Source organism: Motacilla alba, chromosome Z (assembly GCF_015832195.1).
Source record: "Motacilla alba alba isolate MOTALB_02 chromosome Z, Motacilla_alba_V1.0_pri, whole genome shotgun sequence".
NCBI lineage: Eukaryota > Metazoa > Chordata > Aves > Passeriformes > Motacillidae > Motacilla > Motacilla alba.
In genome coordinates, this window is record NC_052046.1 from 27,402,801 (window position 1) to 27,419,663 (window position 16,863).

General features: G+C 38.8%; 1 protein-coding gene across 1 annotated transcript in view; it reads left to right on the plus strand.

The window, feature by feature from the left end:
* Nucleotides 1-5,175: 5,175 nt before the first annotated feature.
* RORB (RAR related orphan receptor B) overlaps nt 5,176-16,863 on the plus strand; it is a 162,077-nt gene continuing 150,389 nt past the window's right edge. Inside the window, exon 1 of the mRNA XM_038123970.1 lies at nt 5,176-5,497. Coding sequence (XP_037979898.1) covers nt 5,491-5,497 — 7 coding nt within the window. The 5' untranslated portion in view covers nt 5,176-5,490. The remainder of the gene's footprint in view (nt 5,498-16,863) is intronic.

The following is a 16,863-nucleotide window of genomic DNA, read 5'->3' on the forward strand; positions in this document are numbered from 1 at the left end:
ACAATATTTCAGTTTGCCTTTATTTTACCTCTTTTACAAGAGAATTCCTGACATGCATATGCTTTTATATACTACTCATAGTAAAGAATCAGTTTTTAAAAACTGTGTAAACATCTCTGATATACTAAATACTATTATTTTCTTAACAGATATTAGCTCAGAAATAATAGTGATTGATTTTGCATACAATGAAAAAGAATTTAGAAAAAAGGTTTTGAACTTCTTTGATTTTATAATGTAAAACTGTAGTGCATAAGTAAGAATAGGAATACTAAGGATCCACCAGAAAATTAATTAATTTCCTGATGAATAAAATAACTGTATTCTGTGTTTGCAATTTTCCAGTAAAACAGTATTAAAAATTTGAAAAATCAGACTCTTTCCATGAGGCCAAAAGAATAGTTAGCTAGAGGGTCAGTATCTGCTTAAAGGGAAAAATTTTTTCTTGTAATACATGCTCACATTTAAACTTAAAACTACTTCATGAGAGCAATATACATTTGAAGATACTCAGAGTCTCATTCCCAGGCTATAGTGTCTAGTGCCTCAGAGGCTGCCAGGAGGATTTGAAGCACTGATTTGAAGGCAGGTCTTCTGCCTCATGCTTCTTTCCTACAGCACTTTCTTTTGCTCACATATTCCTTCCAACTCTTATCTTTCTATCTCCTTCATTGAAGCCTGTTCTTGGTCTTGGATTGCCTCAAAACAAATTAGGAACCCTTGGGACCTTCCAAGGATAGAGAACATGGATGTAAATCCTGGAAGGTCACTGCCTCTTGGCAGGCTTTTTGCTGCAGGAAGACAGCCTTTCACTGCTGCCTCCTCTCTCGTCAATGTTCGAATATGCTGTAGTTTCTCCAGAGCAAACTTCAGGTTACTTGGGCATAGGTACTACTGTCAAATTTAGCACCTTCCTTGGCTAGGTTTTAGAATCCAAAATATAATTTCAAAGTTTTGGTGTTCTTGGTTTAATGCAGCAATTATATCCTTAACAGACAGTTTTTTCATGTGCTGAACATTTTGTCATGGGGTGAGGTGGTGACAGTATCTAGTGTCTCAGCTAGTATCCATTTCTGTTCCAAGATATGTTCAATTGGGACATTTTATACCATGATCAGTGATTGACACTGCATGTAAAGCAGGGGAAGTCACAATACAATATCTGCCATTAAGGCAGCGAAGAAGATACAGAATGAAATAGATGTCACAAAGCATTTACAGAAGTTGAGCTTCTTTATTTGTGGCTAGGGATTGCTTTTCATTTCACAAAAGAGAGGAAAAAGTCAAGCATAGTTTTTCACTTAATTTTTTCAAGTTTCTGGTTGTCCTGTCATGCATAATACTAGCTTCTAAAACTAAATTGGCATAAATAAAGATTTTTCAATTGCTAAATGTTGTTCCTTATTGTGTCAGGATTTTCTAGGGCTGCTTTTAAAATAATTTCACTAGTTTGGAAAAAAATACAGAGTTTTGAGTTTAATAATATTCTGTGGAAATGGTTAAAAATTGCATAATGGTTATAAGTCTTTATAGGAGACAAAGACAATATAGTGAATGTGCAAGTTTTCAGATTGCAGGCAGCATAATGAGATAAGAGGAATTTCAGAAAGTTACTCTAAAGTGAAGAATGCATGAGAGAAGATCATATTCCTGAGTCTGTCAATAACTTCATACAAAGGTCATAAAATGAAAAACTGAAAAAATCTTTATTACTTATGTGAAGATAGGAATGTCTGGCAGTGAAGCTGTAGACAAATGAAATGAAGGAAATTGTGACCAGTGCTACTCCTATTGAATCTCAGAAATAAATTTTGACTATGAGGTGCATCTGGCTTCCTTTCATGCCAACAGAAATTAGCCATTGATACTCAGGGGACTGAAATGGGACCTGCCTGATACAGTTTGTTTTGACTATTCATTCAGTACTTTTTAATGAAGCAACTAAATTAGGCATAACTTGCTACAGCTCTAATGAACATATTGCAAATTATTAAAATGATAAAAAGTATGTAGCCTTAAATACTGTCTTAGAAGATTGTGATCCAAAAAGCCTTGGAAAGGTGCTAATGCAAGTGAATATTCTGAAAAGCAATTCCTCACTGTTATTTTGCAGTGAAAATATAACAGCAATAATATAGCTCTTTAGCCATAAAATATTAGTTTATATTTTGAATCAAAAAAATTTATTTGTTGTATTTAAACTATATTTGTCTGATGTTTTCTAAACTTCTCTGAATCAATCACCTGAAGTGAGAAAAATCTGGAAGGGCTCTCTTTGAAACCCTAGGATAACTAACATCTTTGAAGAATAGTGGGCTAAATTGTACTACTTGGTTTATTTAACTACTGAAAATATGTGTTCAGTTTTAAAATATTCTCTAAATTTCTGTATGACTTCAGATCATGTGGCTTTCTTGTATGTTGTTTACCTGCTTCAACATATAACAGTTTCAAGCAGCCTTGTATTTTTAAATACAGTATTTGTAATTTTTCTGGCTCTCACTTAAGTTCACACATGTTTATAACATCTCTAATTCTTTCACCACCATTACTAGTACTTAGTAGACAATATTTAATCATAAATATTTTAAAAAATGAAATTTAACAACTTGCTCTAGCTAGTGAAGAAGTTATCTCAGACATCATTGTACATATACTATATTGGAACAAGAAAGATGAATAAACTAAAAGTCTACCAAGGCTTCTGAAAATGGATAAATAAAAATTGCCACTCAGTATGGTAGTGAGAAATGTAAATGAATTCCAGGGCCCAAATTATGTGGGTTTTGTAGGGAAAAAAAGAAAAGAAACAGAAAAAGAAAGAAAAAGAAAAAAGCTTTTTATCAAAATCAAGCTAAGAATGACTAATAAGATTTTTTTTTCTCCATTGTCAAAAGCACCACAAAAATCCCATATAAAGATGACCCAAACCCCACGGTTATAGTGTAAGGTATTTTGAATGCACAGCACAGCAAGTAGGTAGCTTGATATTTACCTAATAAAGTTTTTATTGGTGTTAAGATGCAGCTTGAAAACAATTAAATCTAAAAATCATATTGGCATAACCAAGAACAAGATGTCTTGACAATATGAAAAGAGAGTGCATGCCTCCTCTTGAAATTCACCTGTCTTTTGTTCCTGCTGCTAGGTGAATCTCCGCTAGGGAAAAAAAATATTCTGGTTCAAATACATGAGTAGATGGAATCTCTGCTTTCTCTCTTAGTTGCTTTTGTAAGAGCCATAAGGACTATTCACTAAATTCCATATTAGATATCAAGTAAATTATACCTACTATAGGATGAGACTTCCTAACATGCTTTGCAAAGTGATGCATAAGAGTTGTTTTATTGCAATTACCTCAGCAACTTTTGAACAGGAGGAACAGATTGAAGAGATGGTTTGTGGGAAAATCCATAGAAGAGAATCCTGGAGGCAAGCCTAAGTGCCACCAAACACATCTGCTAAAATCCCAATTAAAAAGAAAACATGCCACTGTAAATTCCACGTCTTGTGAAGTGAAAAGATGGAGAGCATGTAACTGTTACTGAAAGGTGTGCTGATATAAGTAGACTAAAAGCCAAGTAATTGGTAAAGGTTTCTGGATGAGATCCTATATGAGTTTTAACCACTTTGCATGCAGTATATAAATTGCATAAATACAATGGTCAGGAATACAAATACCATCTAGTATCTTAGGAATTAAGAATTTTCTGACCCTGTCTTCACTACAGTGAATGCAGTTAAAATTCACCATGGTCAAGTAAATCTAGACATTTGCAGTACTGGCAGAGTTGATTCTTTAATGTCTTTGTCAGATGCAATTCAAACAGGTGTTTGAAGCAGGCTAACTACAAGAATTTGCTTCCTCTAAACCCTGTAACCTTGCTCCCCAAGAATAAAGCTTTGCCAGTTTGCACTAACAGTGGGTGCTTCAATTTGTATCTTTCCTACAATAAATCGTAAGACAGCAGAAGACATTATACCTATGATCTCTTGCAAAACAGACCTAATTGAACTTAGTCTGATAAATCATGTAGTAACAAATAAATCTATTCTGGTATGTCCATTCTTAATTAAACAGTATGAACTATGTATTCGATTTTGATTTATGGTCAATATAGGAATTTTGTATGGATACATTTTAGTTAAATCAGAGGCTTTTCTTTTCATTTTAGGCTTGGAGCTAGGAACTGTAAACCTTGATAATAGGGACTTGTTTTAAGATGTCTTTCTGAGCTTCAATTGTGTTCCATGATCTATCATACAGACAAACAACAACAACAACAACAACAACAACAACAACAAAAAACCCCAAAAAACCAAACCAACAAAACAGTAATTGAAAATATTCCGTAGTATTTTTGTTTGGGTGGGTGGTTTTTGTTGCCTTGTTTCTTTTGTTTGTTTGGGGGGGGTTGTATGTTTGGGTTTTTGTTTTTTTGGGGACAAACATCAGTTAATCAGAAAGAGAGTTGTGAGTCGTGAAAATCCTGCTGGCCGCAGAACATTGGTTTCTGCAGAACCTTCTGCTAGTCTTACACCGGAAAACAAATTGCTTTCGACGTCCAGATTCACTCTTTAATGAGAAAATGACTCACCACCAAACTTTCCCATTCCCGTCAGAAAAATGAAGTTTTCCGATGATGGTCACACCGTGGTGACCGAACGCCTTCGCCTTTCTCCCCGGAGACTCCGCCTCCTCACTAACAACGCCACACGGGGTGATTCTCTGTGCCCGCTGCCTTTCTCCCCAAGCTCCAGAGCTCTGCACGCCGGTCCCATCCTTGTACCACCACGCCCAGCCTCGCCTGCCGGCCAGGACCCGCCGGCGCTCCCAGGGCGAGCACAAGTTGCGGCGCGGAGCCCGCGCGACCGCACCGGACCTGACCGGGCCGGGTCGGGCGGCGACGGTAGCCGGAGCCACCCGCGGCGGCGGAGCGGAGCGGGCCGCGGCGATTGGCGGCGGTGCTGACAGCGGGCGGGGCGGCGGCGGCACCGCCCACCCCCGCTATAAGCCTCTTTGCCGCTTTCTCTCTGGGTCTCAGTTTCGCTCCGCGCGTTGCTGTGTCTGCGCAGTGGAAATCTGCACCGGGGAGCTGCTGCGGGGCGCCGTTGTCATGTGAAAGCGCACATGCTCTGCCATCCACGCGGCACCCCCCTCTCTTCTGCCTCCGCGTGTTTTTCCTGTTTTTTTCTAACGTAACTCCTTTCCTCCTCCTCCCCTGCTCAGCCCCTCGCCGCCGCTCGGCCGCCCAGGCGCCCCCGCAGAGGCTCCGCCGCGGGCAGTCGCGGGGCGGCCGCCCCGGAGCAGCGCGCCCGGCGGCGGGGAGCCCGCGGTGCCGCGCCCCGCGGAGCCGCTCCGGAGGTATGGTTTTCTCGGCGGAGCAGAGCTGCGGCCGCTGCCACCTTCGCGGGTGTTGAGACAGGATTTGTGCGGTGCAGTTCCTGGGCTCCGAGCTTCATGACTGCGCGGAGCGGGGAACCAACACCATGCGAGGTAAGCGGGCCGGGGGGCGGCTCTCTTTTGGGAAAGCTGCTGGTGAACGGGTTGGAGAAGAGGTTTCGTACTCGGGGAGAGGGTCCGGATGAGAAAGTTGATGGATCAACCCCTCGCGTACCTGTCCCAGGGAGCCCAGCGCCGCCCTGGCCCGTGACGAGCAGGCAGAAGGGAGGCTCGGGTGGTTGGCAGTGTCTGTGCCGTGAGGTCCCCACCTGCAGCTGCCCGGGGGCGCGGCAGGTGTCCCGTACGGCGGAACCCGCTACCGCGTGTCCCGGGTCGCTGCCAGCACGAAGAGGGGCTCCTCTTTCCTCCGCAAAAGTTATCTCGACTTTGTTCCCCCATCGGCACGTCGCCGGAGGCCCCATTCCCCGTGGGTTGCTAATTGGGCGGCAAGGGTTGCGCTGCCCGGGAATCCCCTCCCCGTGCCGGCAGGTATCTTCGGGTCCCCAAGCCTGTCCTGCTTGCGCAGCCCGATCGTGGAGAGCGGGAGAGATTCCTCAGGGCGTGCAGCCTTACTCGGTGAGGGTCCCGCCGTAGAACAGAATATCGTCACCGACGGGCCACTCTCAGACATGGAGAGCCTTGTCCGGTGGGGCTGGAGAGGCTGCGTGCTGGCACGCCGGGCACCCGAGTGAGTGTGTAGGGCTGCGGAGGACATGGGAATGCGTTGTTTCCGTGTCTCCCAGGACCAGACTCTCCTGGGCCCCATCCCCGTGCCAGGCGGACACCGGTACTGGGGCAAAACAACCCCTGCCAGCCTCGGGCGTCCTCTGGGGTTTACACAGCTCCTCCGACCCCCATCTTCCACCTGGCCCCTTATCGCCCATGGCTTGGTAAAAGGGACAAAAAGTAGTCTCTACCAGGGTATTGGAACGTAGGATAAGGGCTTATGGAGAGTGGGATGCGCTCGGGGTTGATAGCGGCACTGCATGCAGATTTCTTGATCTTCCGTTCAAGGCTGGGACACACACACGTAGTATAAAGAACTTCTAGCCATAATTTCAGCTTGTTTGATGTCATGTCCTGTAACAGCATGTGTTAACAGCGCTAACAATTCACACGTGTGTAATTGGCTTTAAAAGAATTGTAGCTATGACATTTGCACAGATCGACTTAAAAAGACCTTCTTTCCCCCCCCCGCGTTCTTTGTAAGGGTGTTGGTTGTGGGGCATCTGGCAAGAACTTGCTAAACGGTGTTTGTTTTTCTTAAGAGCAACAGGAAACAAGAGAAAACACTCAATTCTGTAAAGCGGCCCCTGTTGCAGCTTTGCAGCTTGGGTTGGAGGTTTTCTATTTGTTTAAGTATGGGTTTTTGTGGGTTTTGGTATTGCTTGTGTTTTTTGTTTGGGTTTTTTCCTTTTTTTTTTTTCTGTGCGCCAGAGCGCCTCAAATTTGTGTAAAGCTGGTCTTGTCTCAGGGGCTGTTTTTAAAAACGTGCCCATCCAGTGACCCCTGGTCAGGAGCCCCATATCCCCTTTCTGTGTGCAGTTCATCTTCGCAAGCCGTGGCTCCTATGCCTCTCCTCCCCTGCCCTGCGGCGGCCTGTACAAGGGTGAGGCGTAATGTCCTCCCTCTCATCAGACACTTTCCTTCTAAACAAGGCCCAGGTTACATGTCCTGTGGGATCTGCCCCAGCTCCTTAGCCATCTCTGCCCCCCCTTTAGCTGTGCTGTCAGCACTGTGAAGAGATGCAGCTCTGCCCCTAGAATGCAAATTAGTATTTGCATTGTATTTGTTCTTATTCAGTAGGGAATTTACAGGTGGGGAAAAAAGGGCTGGGATGGATGGAAGAGAAAACCAGGCAACTTTTATTCTTATTTGAAACTCATGTGCAAGAGGTCAGTAAAGTGAAGTTTTACAACAGGTGTGTGTCAAGGCAAGAGCAGTGCTTCATACCACCTCAATTAAAAAGGAGCATCACACGTTAATTGAGCATCTGTCTTTGTGGCTTTCCAAATAATGGAAATAAATGAGAGTCACAGTTCGCAGATTGTGAGCTCTGATGGACGGGTGCTTTTAGAGAGTTGTGAGCCTTCTTGTAGGGGTGTAGTTGTTTTCAACTGTATTTGCAGTCGGTTTGAAGGAGGAAGCGCTCAGTCTTGAACATGTGAGCTGTTCCCCCAAACTTTCCCAGCTGAGCTGTGATCCTGCCAAGCTGTGGTTGGCGCAGTTAGCACAACCTACCTGGGATGTAGGATGTAAAGGGGCTGCTGTAGTTCATTACTGCTCCACATTGGAGATGGAGGCCAAAAAGTGCCTGAAAATACCTAACCTGGGTATTTTCTGCTGAATCCCAAAGCACTGGACAGCCACATAGACTGTCAGTTGTCCATCCCATGGAAGCCAAGCTAACGCTTTCAGCTGTTGTTACCATCATTGGTCATGTTCTGTCCAAAATAATAATTTTCTGCACTTCAATCCTTGATTTCAATCCTATTAAGCATATGTAGCCATACAGAATTATAGCAGAACAATATACAGGACGCTGAGCATTTGTTGACATGGTAGGTCCAGATATTTCCCTCTGAATAGAAAATGGAATTTTTTTGGAGTTGATGACTTTTATACCAGTATTTTATAGGGGCAAACATAGGTGTAAAAGAAATTTACAGTGAGCTTTCATCACAGTCTTCCTTCCATCTGTCCCACTCCTGGCAACATCCTGTGAGGGAGTTAAGAACATAGAATGTGTACTTCAGTATGTTTTTTTAGAAAAAGAGAACGGAAAAAGCACTAAAATGGTTGTGCTATTTAACTGAAAAAGAAGACTTACATTTTTCCTTGTAGTTTATTTCTTACTAAAATGATTTGTAAAGTTTAAAGCTATTAAAAGTTAGTTAGTTCTGTGTATAATGCAGCTGTTACACAAACGTGGAAGGTTAACTGTGGCAAAAAAAAGTGTCAAAATATCTACTTTTACTATGGGAACATGCTACTCATACACATACAAAAGTCAATTTTGTGATTGTATCTGAATTTGAACGTGACATCAGTACCCAAGTACTTCACTTATTACAAAGTAGTATTTAAACTTTTAGTTGAAAATGTTACTAAAAGCTTTTTTTGTTACATTCCAAAGAAAAGGAGCACCACAACCCCCTGAAGCCAATTATTTAAGTGAGCTTTCTGTATAGCTTTTTCTTGTTGGTGTCAGGATGAGCAATAATGCATGTTGCATGATGTTAGGTAGTTACTCCATTTTCTTAGCATGCCTGAAATATTTGTAAGAAATTAGAAAAGTGCTCAGACAAATTCTATATGCAGTATTTCTAAGCGAGCTTATTAAATAACACATACAAAGAGACTGACTCGTGTAGAAGTTCTCCTTAATTGAGTAGATGAGTGTAGGGAATCTTTATAGACTCATTAAATTCAAGGGAAAATTATTTTGCAATTTATTGCAGGAAAAGTAAATATGTCTCTATTTGTAATATGTAACATTAATAATACATCAGTTGTATTGAGTGTTTAAAGAAAGGACTTAGGACCTTACCCCACCATTGTAAAACCAATTCATCCTCACAGTGTAGTGCATCTAGCCACTCCTTAGTTGAATAATAATATTTTCCTTCATTGGGACTCCTTGATATGTGATAAAGGACAAGTTTCTGGTTTGCAGGTAAAATTTAATAAATGCATTGAAAATCATGAGTCAGTAATAAATTGTCACATAATAAAAAATACAGCTGTATACAGTCAATAAACAGTGGCACCCCTTTAGAATGACCAAAAGTAAAGGGAAGACATGAGTGCCCATTTGTACTTCAGCAACGCTTTTACTTTGCATTTGATCGTACTTACATTCCATACGGTATCTTCCATTTATCTTTAACTGCAATATGCTACAGTATTGGGGATCAAAGGAGATATGATTTAATAGCATATAGATATTTTATAAGATTTTTTTCATCATATAATTTTTTAAGTTACATTTTTTTTATAGATGGAACTTTGGTGACAGTTAATTTAAAAACTGAAAAAAATACCATGTACACTGACTGAGAATAATTTCTCTTTTGTGGTATGGAAAATACCTGACTATGGAAAAATCTAACTTCCGCTGTTGGTCTTTTACAAATCCAGTGGCAAGCAGTAAGTTGGTATGATTTTTTAAAATTTGACAGTGCAGTAGTAGAGGTCATTTAAATTGTGTATTATGGTTAAAAACTATTTTTGGCATTCGAGGAGTGAATCTATCAGGAAAAAAATGTTCTGAGTAGACAAGTATTCCGGAAGTCATAATTCCTGTTTAGAATGTACTTGTGATAATTTGTGGAAAGTCTTTAGGGCACTATGGAAGGTATGGCTGCATATCATAGTGACGTTTGCTTCCTCAAAAACGTGTGGGTGAGGTATACCTTCAACAGTACTGAGTTTCATTAAACAATTTCAGGACCCAGGGTCTGCCATAGTGGGCACACTAGTTATCTGATACAGGAAAACAGTTCAAAGGGGTGAAAGATTCCCAAGTTACTCAAGAAATTCCTACCTCACAAGTGGTGAAGTGAGTTCCCAGAAACTAAGGTCTGTGCTGCAAAACTGAAGAATGTCTGCTTTGTAGCTGAAGGTGCATACAGGAGTAAATATTGATTGAACTAATCATCTGGTGAATAGAAATGAGCTTTTTATCAGTACAGCAGTATAAGGGTTTATGTTAACTAGCTGTTTTGTAGTCCATACCCTACCCTTTCAACCCGTGACTGTTAATTTTGCTTTTAATGAGGAAAATCACAGGTGTTACATTTATGGTAAATTGTGCTAAATAAATTAGTTATTCCAGTTTCAAAACTGAAATAATTGAAAAAGATAAGAAAATCTGAGCATTGCTACACAATCATGGGATAAAAGTAGCGTGTTAGTGGTTGCACTTTTTTTACAGTTCTAAGTTGCTGTCTTAGATTACTTGCTGTTGAGCGTGGTAATAAACCTGTTATATCAACTTAAAGTGTAAATTTTAAAAAACTGATACATTTGAATTTAAAATCAGTTTCTTTAAACAGTAATTTTAACAGCTTTGTGCACTTAGCACAGTTGGGGCTTTCCATAATGACTTTCATAGACTTAGCTGTAGATGTCAAAATGTTGTTCTTTGTGCTCTGTGTTTAAAAAAGTTCAATGTTGTTTTTTCTTCTGATTCTGTATGCAGTCTGGCAAAGTCTGCAGTGCAGCTTGGAGAATAAAACATCGCACAATGTCACTGGGGGTGGCAGACAGAACGTGCCTTTTGGATTGTGCCATTTCCCTGTTTGTTTCTAATATTGGTTTCATGAGCATATTAAAAACTCTAATTTATGCACAGACTGAGAATACAGTACAGCTGTGATGGCCTGGTCCTTGTTTGACTGAACAATGCTTACTCACTTGAGTGGTCCTATTAATGAGACATTTAGCCCTCTGCATTTTTTCAGTCTTGGAACTATTTTTTATGAAGCAGATATGTTCGTACTTAACTTTGCCAGACACATTCTGCTGGAAGTTTATGCAAACAGAATAACAGCTGTTTCTGCCTCTGCTACAAGTATACACACTAATTTAGCTTGACACAAATGTTGTTACTTTGCTGTTAATTGTGAATTATTTTGATGAATTGCCAATTAAAATGCATGTATACAATTTTTATGGAGGATCTACACTTTTACTGCTGCACAAAAATGCAATAATTTTTTTAAATGTAAATTTATGTTTATCTGGATCATGGCCATTTTAAACCACATACTTATTAAGGAGTAAGCATTAAGTAATTATGTTTGCTTGACAGACAAATTCATGTATGAAGAGTTGTTGTGGACCTCGTATAAGTGAGTAGTTCAGTTAGGTTTTATGGGACTATTCACCGTAATAAGACAAGCTGAATTTAAGACTGCTTGTTCTGTGTCCCTTGGAAACCCAATGATTTGAGATTGTAAGCAGCATGAATGATTATAAAGGACATAGGGAATCAATATCATAAGAAGCATGCCAAATTAGAAAAAGTCTTCTTGCTCTGAAATTTCAGTAAAATCTCCTTCCAGTTGTCACTATCTGCTGTTCTTCAGGGTTTGAATATAGCTGTTTGCTATATATGCTGGAAAGAAGTGTTTGTAAATATGATACATGTTTTCTCTGATGAGGCTGACACACAAAAAGTATTCAACAACATTGTTCTTCTGCCAATTACCAATAAACTATTTTGTTATGCTTATACTCATTGCTGTGTTGTTGCTAGTAAATAGTGGCCCAGCAAAGATTGGAAAGATCTTTAAGTAAAGATCATATATTTTTATTGTATTTATGCATGAATATGCTACATAGGATAATAAATATTTTAGTATGTCTAAAGAGCAATATAATTTTAAGGGCAATTTCAATGATTATTACTAAGTCAGTCTATAAAAGTCTGTCTACTTACAGATATTCCTCAGGTGATTTCACATTTAACTGATTTGTTTTTGTTACCGATGGTCACAAGGTTTTCTGAACAAGCAAACTCCTTCAAGGTATTCTTTTTAGGAGTCATATTTCTGGTTCATTAATCCATGGTATTCATAAGCGAGGTTATCCTTCAGCGTGATACTTCTAAACAAGACATGCATTCCCATTACATTTAATTTTTCCCCCCTCTAAAGCAATCCTTTAGAGAAAAAACATCTTGACAAGCAATCCATTTGTTACAAGTTTCAATTGTTGGTGTTTTTTCATTTTTGTTTCTTCTCTTTGTTTTATGGTTTTGTTTTGTTTTGTTTTTTTGTTTTGTTTTGTTTTTTTTTTGAATGAAGATATTCATGGGGGAAAAACAGATCAAAAGAAGGCAAAAATTTAAATTGCAGTTCGGTCTACTGTCAAAATAATGAGCTGTCAGGTGGGTAGCATATTACATTTTGCTGGTCTCAGGTGAAATTATGGTTCTCCTAAAATAAACGTCAAATATAAAAAGACAAAGCTGCTTATAAATAAGCAAGTCTTAATTATTATTCCCACTACAACAGGAGGTAAAGAGTGATAGGCCTGATGCACTTTTCAGTTTTCAAAGGTTAGATTATTTAGTGTGTGCACACATTGAAAGTGCACACATGCTTCAGAGATATTTGGAAGCTATTGTCTCAGTCCAAGTTGGTGGCATGTATCTCTTAGCTAGAAGACTGAGAACTGTTCAAGAAATATTCTTTTAGAAGATTTATTGGAAATAAGGATCTTTTGGAGAAGGACAGTTTAGGGATTTTACTATATGTGAACTGTATAAAACTGAGTTTAACAAAATTAAGTACCATATTTTCATTAAAAGTGCTATTTGGAGACAATGATGTGTGTTATCTTCTCTTTCCTTCTTGGAAAGTACACCTAGTTTTACTAGGTGAGGGTAAATTTCTTCCAGTCAGTCTTTTGATTTGAGAGCCTGCCACTGAAGTGCATTTTGGAAATCCTAAGACTTCCCTGCTAGCACATTTTCCCTTGATCATTTGTGCATGTCAGCAGTGCAGCACTGATTTTGCTTTTCTAAACAAGATGGAAAATGAAAATAAATATTACATTTCAGGTCCTGGCTGAGCAGTGAAACAGGTGCTCTGTTGTTTCTTCTCATATTTTTAGTCTGGAAGAATGACACATCAGCTGGCTATAAAAAGCATTGTTTACTTCAGTTTCAGTGCACGTTGTTTGGGGGACTTTGTGCAATGTTTGTACAATGAACTGTATTTGGTAATTAATTGGGATGAACTGAAAGTAACTGGAATAAACTGAAAGGGGAGACCATGCACAAGAATTAAGGCCAGATACTCAAATGCAGTGGCAGCTCAAATATAAACAAATGCAGCACAGTCTAGTGGCAAAGAGAAGTAACGACATTAGAGATGACATGTATTTATAAGACACAAAGCCATACATTGGTGTCATCTTTGTGAAGCAAGGACACTTAACTTTCGGAAAGAGTTCCGCTGGTGGCCAAGGAGAAATTAATTTAGTTTGTTCAGGAAGTTATATTAAACCTGTTACTGTTTTCGTTCAGTGTGTTATACGAGCTGTACATGTACTGTCATTGGAAGTGCCTGTCAGCAAGCCAGACTTCTCCTTTTAATTGCACAAACAGAGCTTTCTGTAGGAATACATATGGAAATGGAAAGGTGATACAAGAAATACCAGCTTAACTGTTTCGTTTAATGTATGGAAACCTCTGATAAATATTATACTATAGGTAGTATGTACACGGTACTGCACCAGAAGTCTTTTTTTTTTAGATATACCCACTAGAATACTGGGACAATAGCACTTAAAATTAATATTTCATTGAAAAAAATTAAAGAATTAGCAACACTCCCACTGAGTTTTCTTTTTCAGAAATCAATGTATTTTATTTAGAATGCTAGTTTCCTTGTAGCCATAGCAAATTTTTGAAAATTCGGTTTGTATTAATCTCTCACAAGAGTAGTTAGAATAAAGAGGAAGTTTAAAACAATGATGTCAGTGGAGGCAAAATATAGTTAATTAAAATCCACTGAGAGTAATTTAAATTACAGATTATTCCGTGGCTTGAAGAATGTCAACATCATGTTGCACTACAATTTATAAAGCAATTCTACCTGCTTATGAAAATAAACTCCTTATTCAGAACTGGTTGATAAGAAAGACATTACCAGTGCTGTAGCAGCTGTTGTAGTATTAAAAATAAAACTTCAAAAGTATCTAGTAATCTCCATAATTTAGGTATAATTTAATTAATAATTAATACATAATTAAAAGAACAGAAAGAAAGGAATTGTATGCAATATTCTCTCTAACATTTAGAGAAGCAATTAATAACCACACCAAGTTGTTGTTTTTTTTTTGAGAAACTGTTTATATGTGATAATATTTCAAGCAAATGTATACTACAGTAAATTATATCAACTGAGTGAAATCTGTATCTGCAGAGCTATATGTCTTTGAAATAGAATTCCCTATAGACTTTGCTGGGAAGTTGTAAAACTTAAGGTGCAATATGTATGTTCTCATTGGTGTTTACAGCCCACTGATTTTTAGAAAATGGGAGAGCTAATCAGTTTTGAATTCAGTGGATAAGAGGGGAGAGAACTTATGCTGTCCTAATTCAGGTGCCTATGGAAATGTCACTTTCTTTGTATATCATTGATTTGCATTTGCCAAAATTCCAATATTCATTTTTAAAAATACAATTGGCCAAGATGTGTTCTAAATCAGCATTCCTAAGAACTCTAGTGGAAGTGCCATGAAAACAGAACACTAAATAAGACCTTTTGCAGCAAGCTATTTTCAAGCTTCAGCAGAATTAGGGAGAAAAAGATTGTACCAGCTGCATCATAAAACTAACGGAGAGAAATGTATGCTTTCAAGAGGAAATTTAATCAGGAGCAAGAGAAAATGGGGAGCAAAGAAAGGATGGTGAATTTGTATAAACAACAAACTGAACAGAAAGGGTGCTGTTTTGAAATAGAATAGAATGTTCAAGAAGTAAGTGGAAGCGTAAAGGAAAAGAACAATATAAACAGAAGAGTGAGGAGATGGAAGGCGTTTTGATGTAAACAGTCCTGTACTACAAAGTGCTGGACTTTTCAATTTCCACTCATTGCAGGTGGAGTTAACAACAGCGGGCCTGCTGTTGGAAATGAGAAAGAAAGAGAGAAGTGTAAGTAACAGAAAAAGAGAAGAAAAAAAAAGAACAAATATACAATATAAATGTATTCATTGTACTGCTTTCTATTACTTGGTGTTGCATGTAAATTAATTGTAATGGGACTTCAAACTATTTGGTATTCAGCTAAATGCTAACATTAGACATCCACTCCCACTGATTTCACTGTATATCCAGGGCTCCACTATTCAGGAATGCTGCAAGTAAGGGCATCATGTATACAGTTATGTAAGCTGTCTGTACAAGCTTGGCATTCACTGCACTTCAGCCAAGTTACTTACTTGTGAAATTGAAATGTCATTTGCAAAATACATCCAAAACTGATCTTTTTAAACTCTGGATCCAATCAAATTAGGTTTGGTTAGATTTTTTTTTCTTTATATTTTTATTATTTCTTTCGTTCCTCTTTCTTTTTCTGATTTCTTTTCAGTCACTTTTGTTGAAGAGCTGTACACTCAGAATGGTACTTGTGACTGAAATTCATTCACTTGTTAGAAAATGTATAATTGGCTCCCTAAACTATACATCATACATCCCTGTGTGTTACAGAGAGTATTTTGTTCCTTCTAACCTTTTGTTTCATTTGGTTGGCTTTGCTTGGGATATGGTGCTACAAAGAAATGAGCAGTTTGTTAAATCTTGGCTGGGTTACATCTCCATGAGGGACCTCTATGACATTTTTATGCTTGTAGCCTTGGAAATAGATGAGGTGCTTGGGAGTTGAATCTTTGCTTCCCTATTGCTTCTTGCTTGCTAGCACCTGTTCTTTCTCCTGTCTGGTAAAAGAACATGCTGGTATCTTCCAATTTGTTTGTTGGATTTGTTTGTTTGTTTTGTTTGTGTAGGGTTTTGGAGGGTGGGGTGTTGGGGTTTTTTTGGTCGGATTTTTGTTGTTGTTGTTTTTATTTGGTTGGGGGGGTTGTTTGGTTGGTGCTTTTGATTGTTTTGGGGTTTTGGGTGGTTGGTTTGGTAGTTTTTTTGTTGTTGTTTTTTTTTAAAAAACCACAGGTTTGTTACATAGATTTTAGCTTATGGAGATGCTGGAAATACATGGCAATAAAGGAATAGTGTCCTATCTGATTTCAGCATAATATTTTTTTGTAAGACAGAAAAACCATCTTTGCATCTTTTCTCCATGCTCAAAAGAAAAAGAAAAATGGAGAATGCTCTTAAAATGCTCTCCATTTCTCCAAGACCAGGGTGATTTTTAAGTATATGCCCTTGACTGACTTTTCTTTCTATAGCAGCCCCACAGAGCTTATTACAGAACACAGCAATTGCAGAACTCTCCATGACCAAGAAGAAAAATCTCAATTTTCAGAAAACTACACTGAAAGTGTAGGAGGTACATTTATATGAAATCTCTTGATTTCCCACATCCCTCCCGGAATTTTCTGTAAGTCCTAAGCGTAAAACTGGCAGAGTGCCAAGCTGTCATCCGTTAATGTCTATTTCATCCCCTCACTGGATCAGTTGAGCTCGAGGAGGGTATATGTCTCAGAGTCTTCTGTTGAAGACTTTGTTACTGAAACGTTTAGGAATGCGCCTGATTTTGACCCAGTCGTAACATGCATTGTCTTTTGGGCACAAATGAGTAGCAGTATAAAATAATTCCAGGAAACAAATGCTATTAAACACATATTGTGATTTTTTCACAAAGTCCAAAATAACATTTTTTTACACGTTTCACTGTGGAACCAAGACAAAGGATGAACTCTTAGTTTACTGTCAGGAATAATATGAG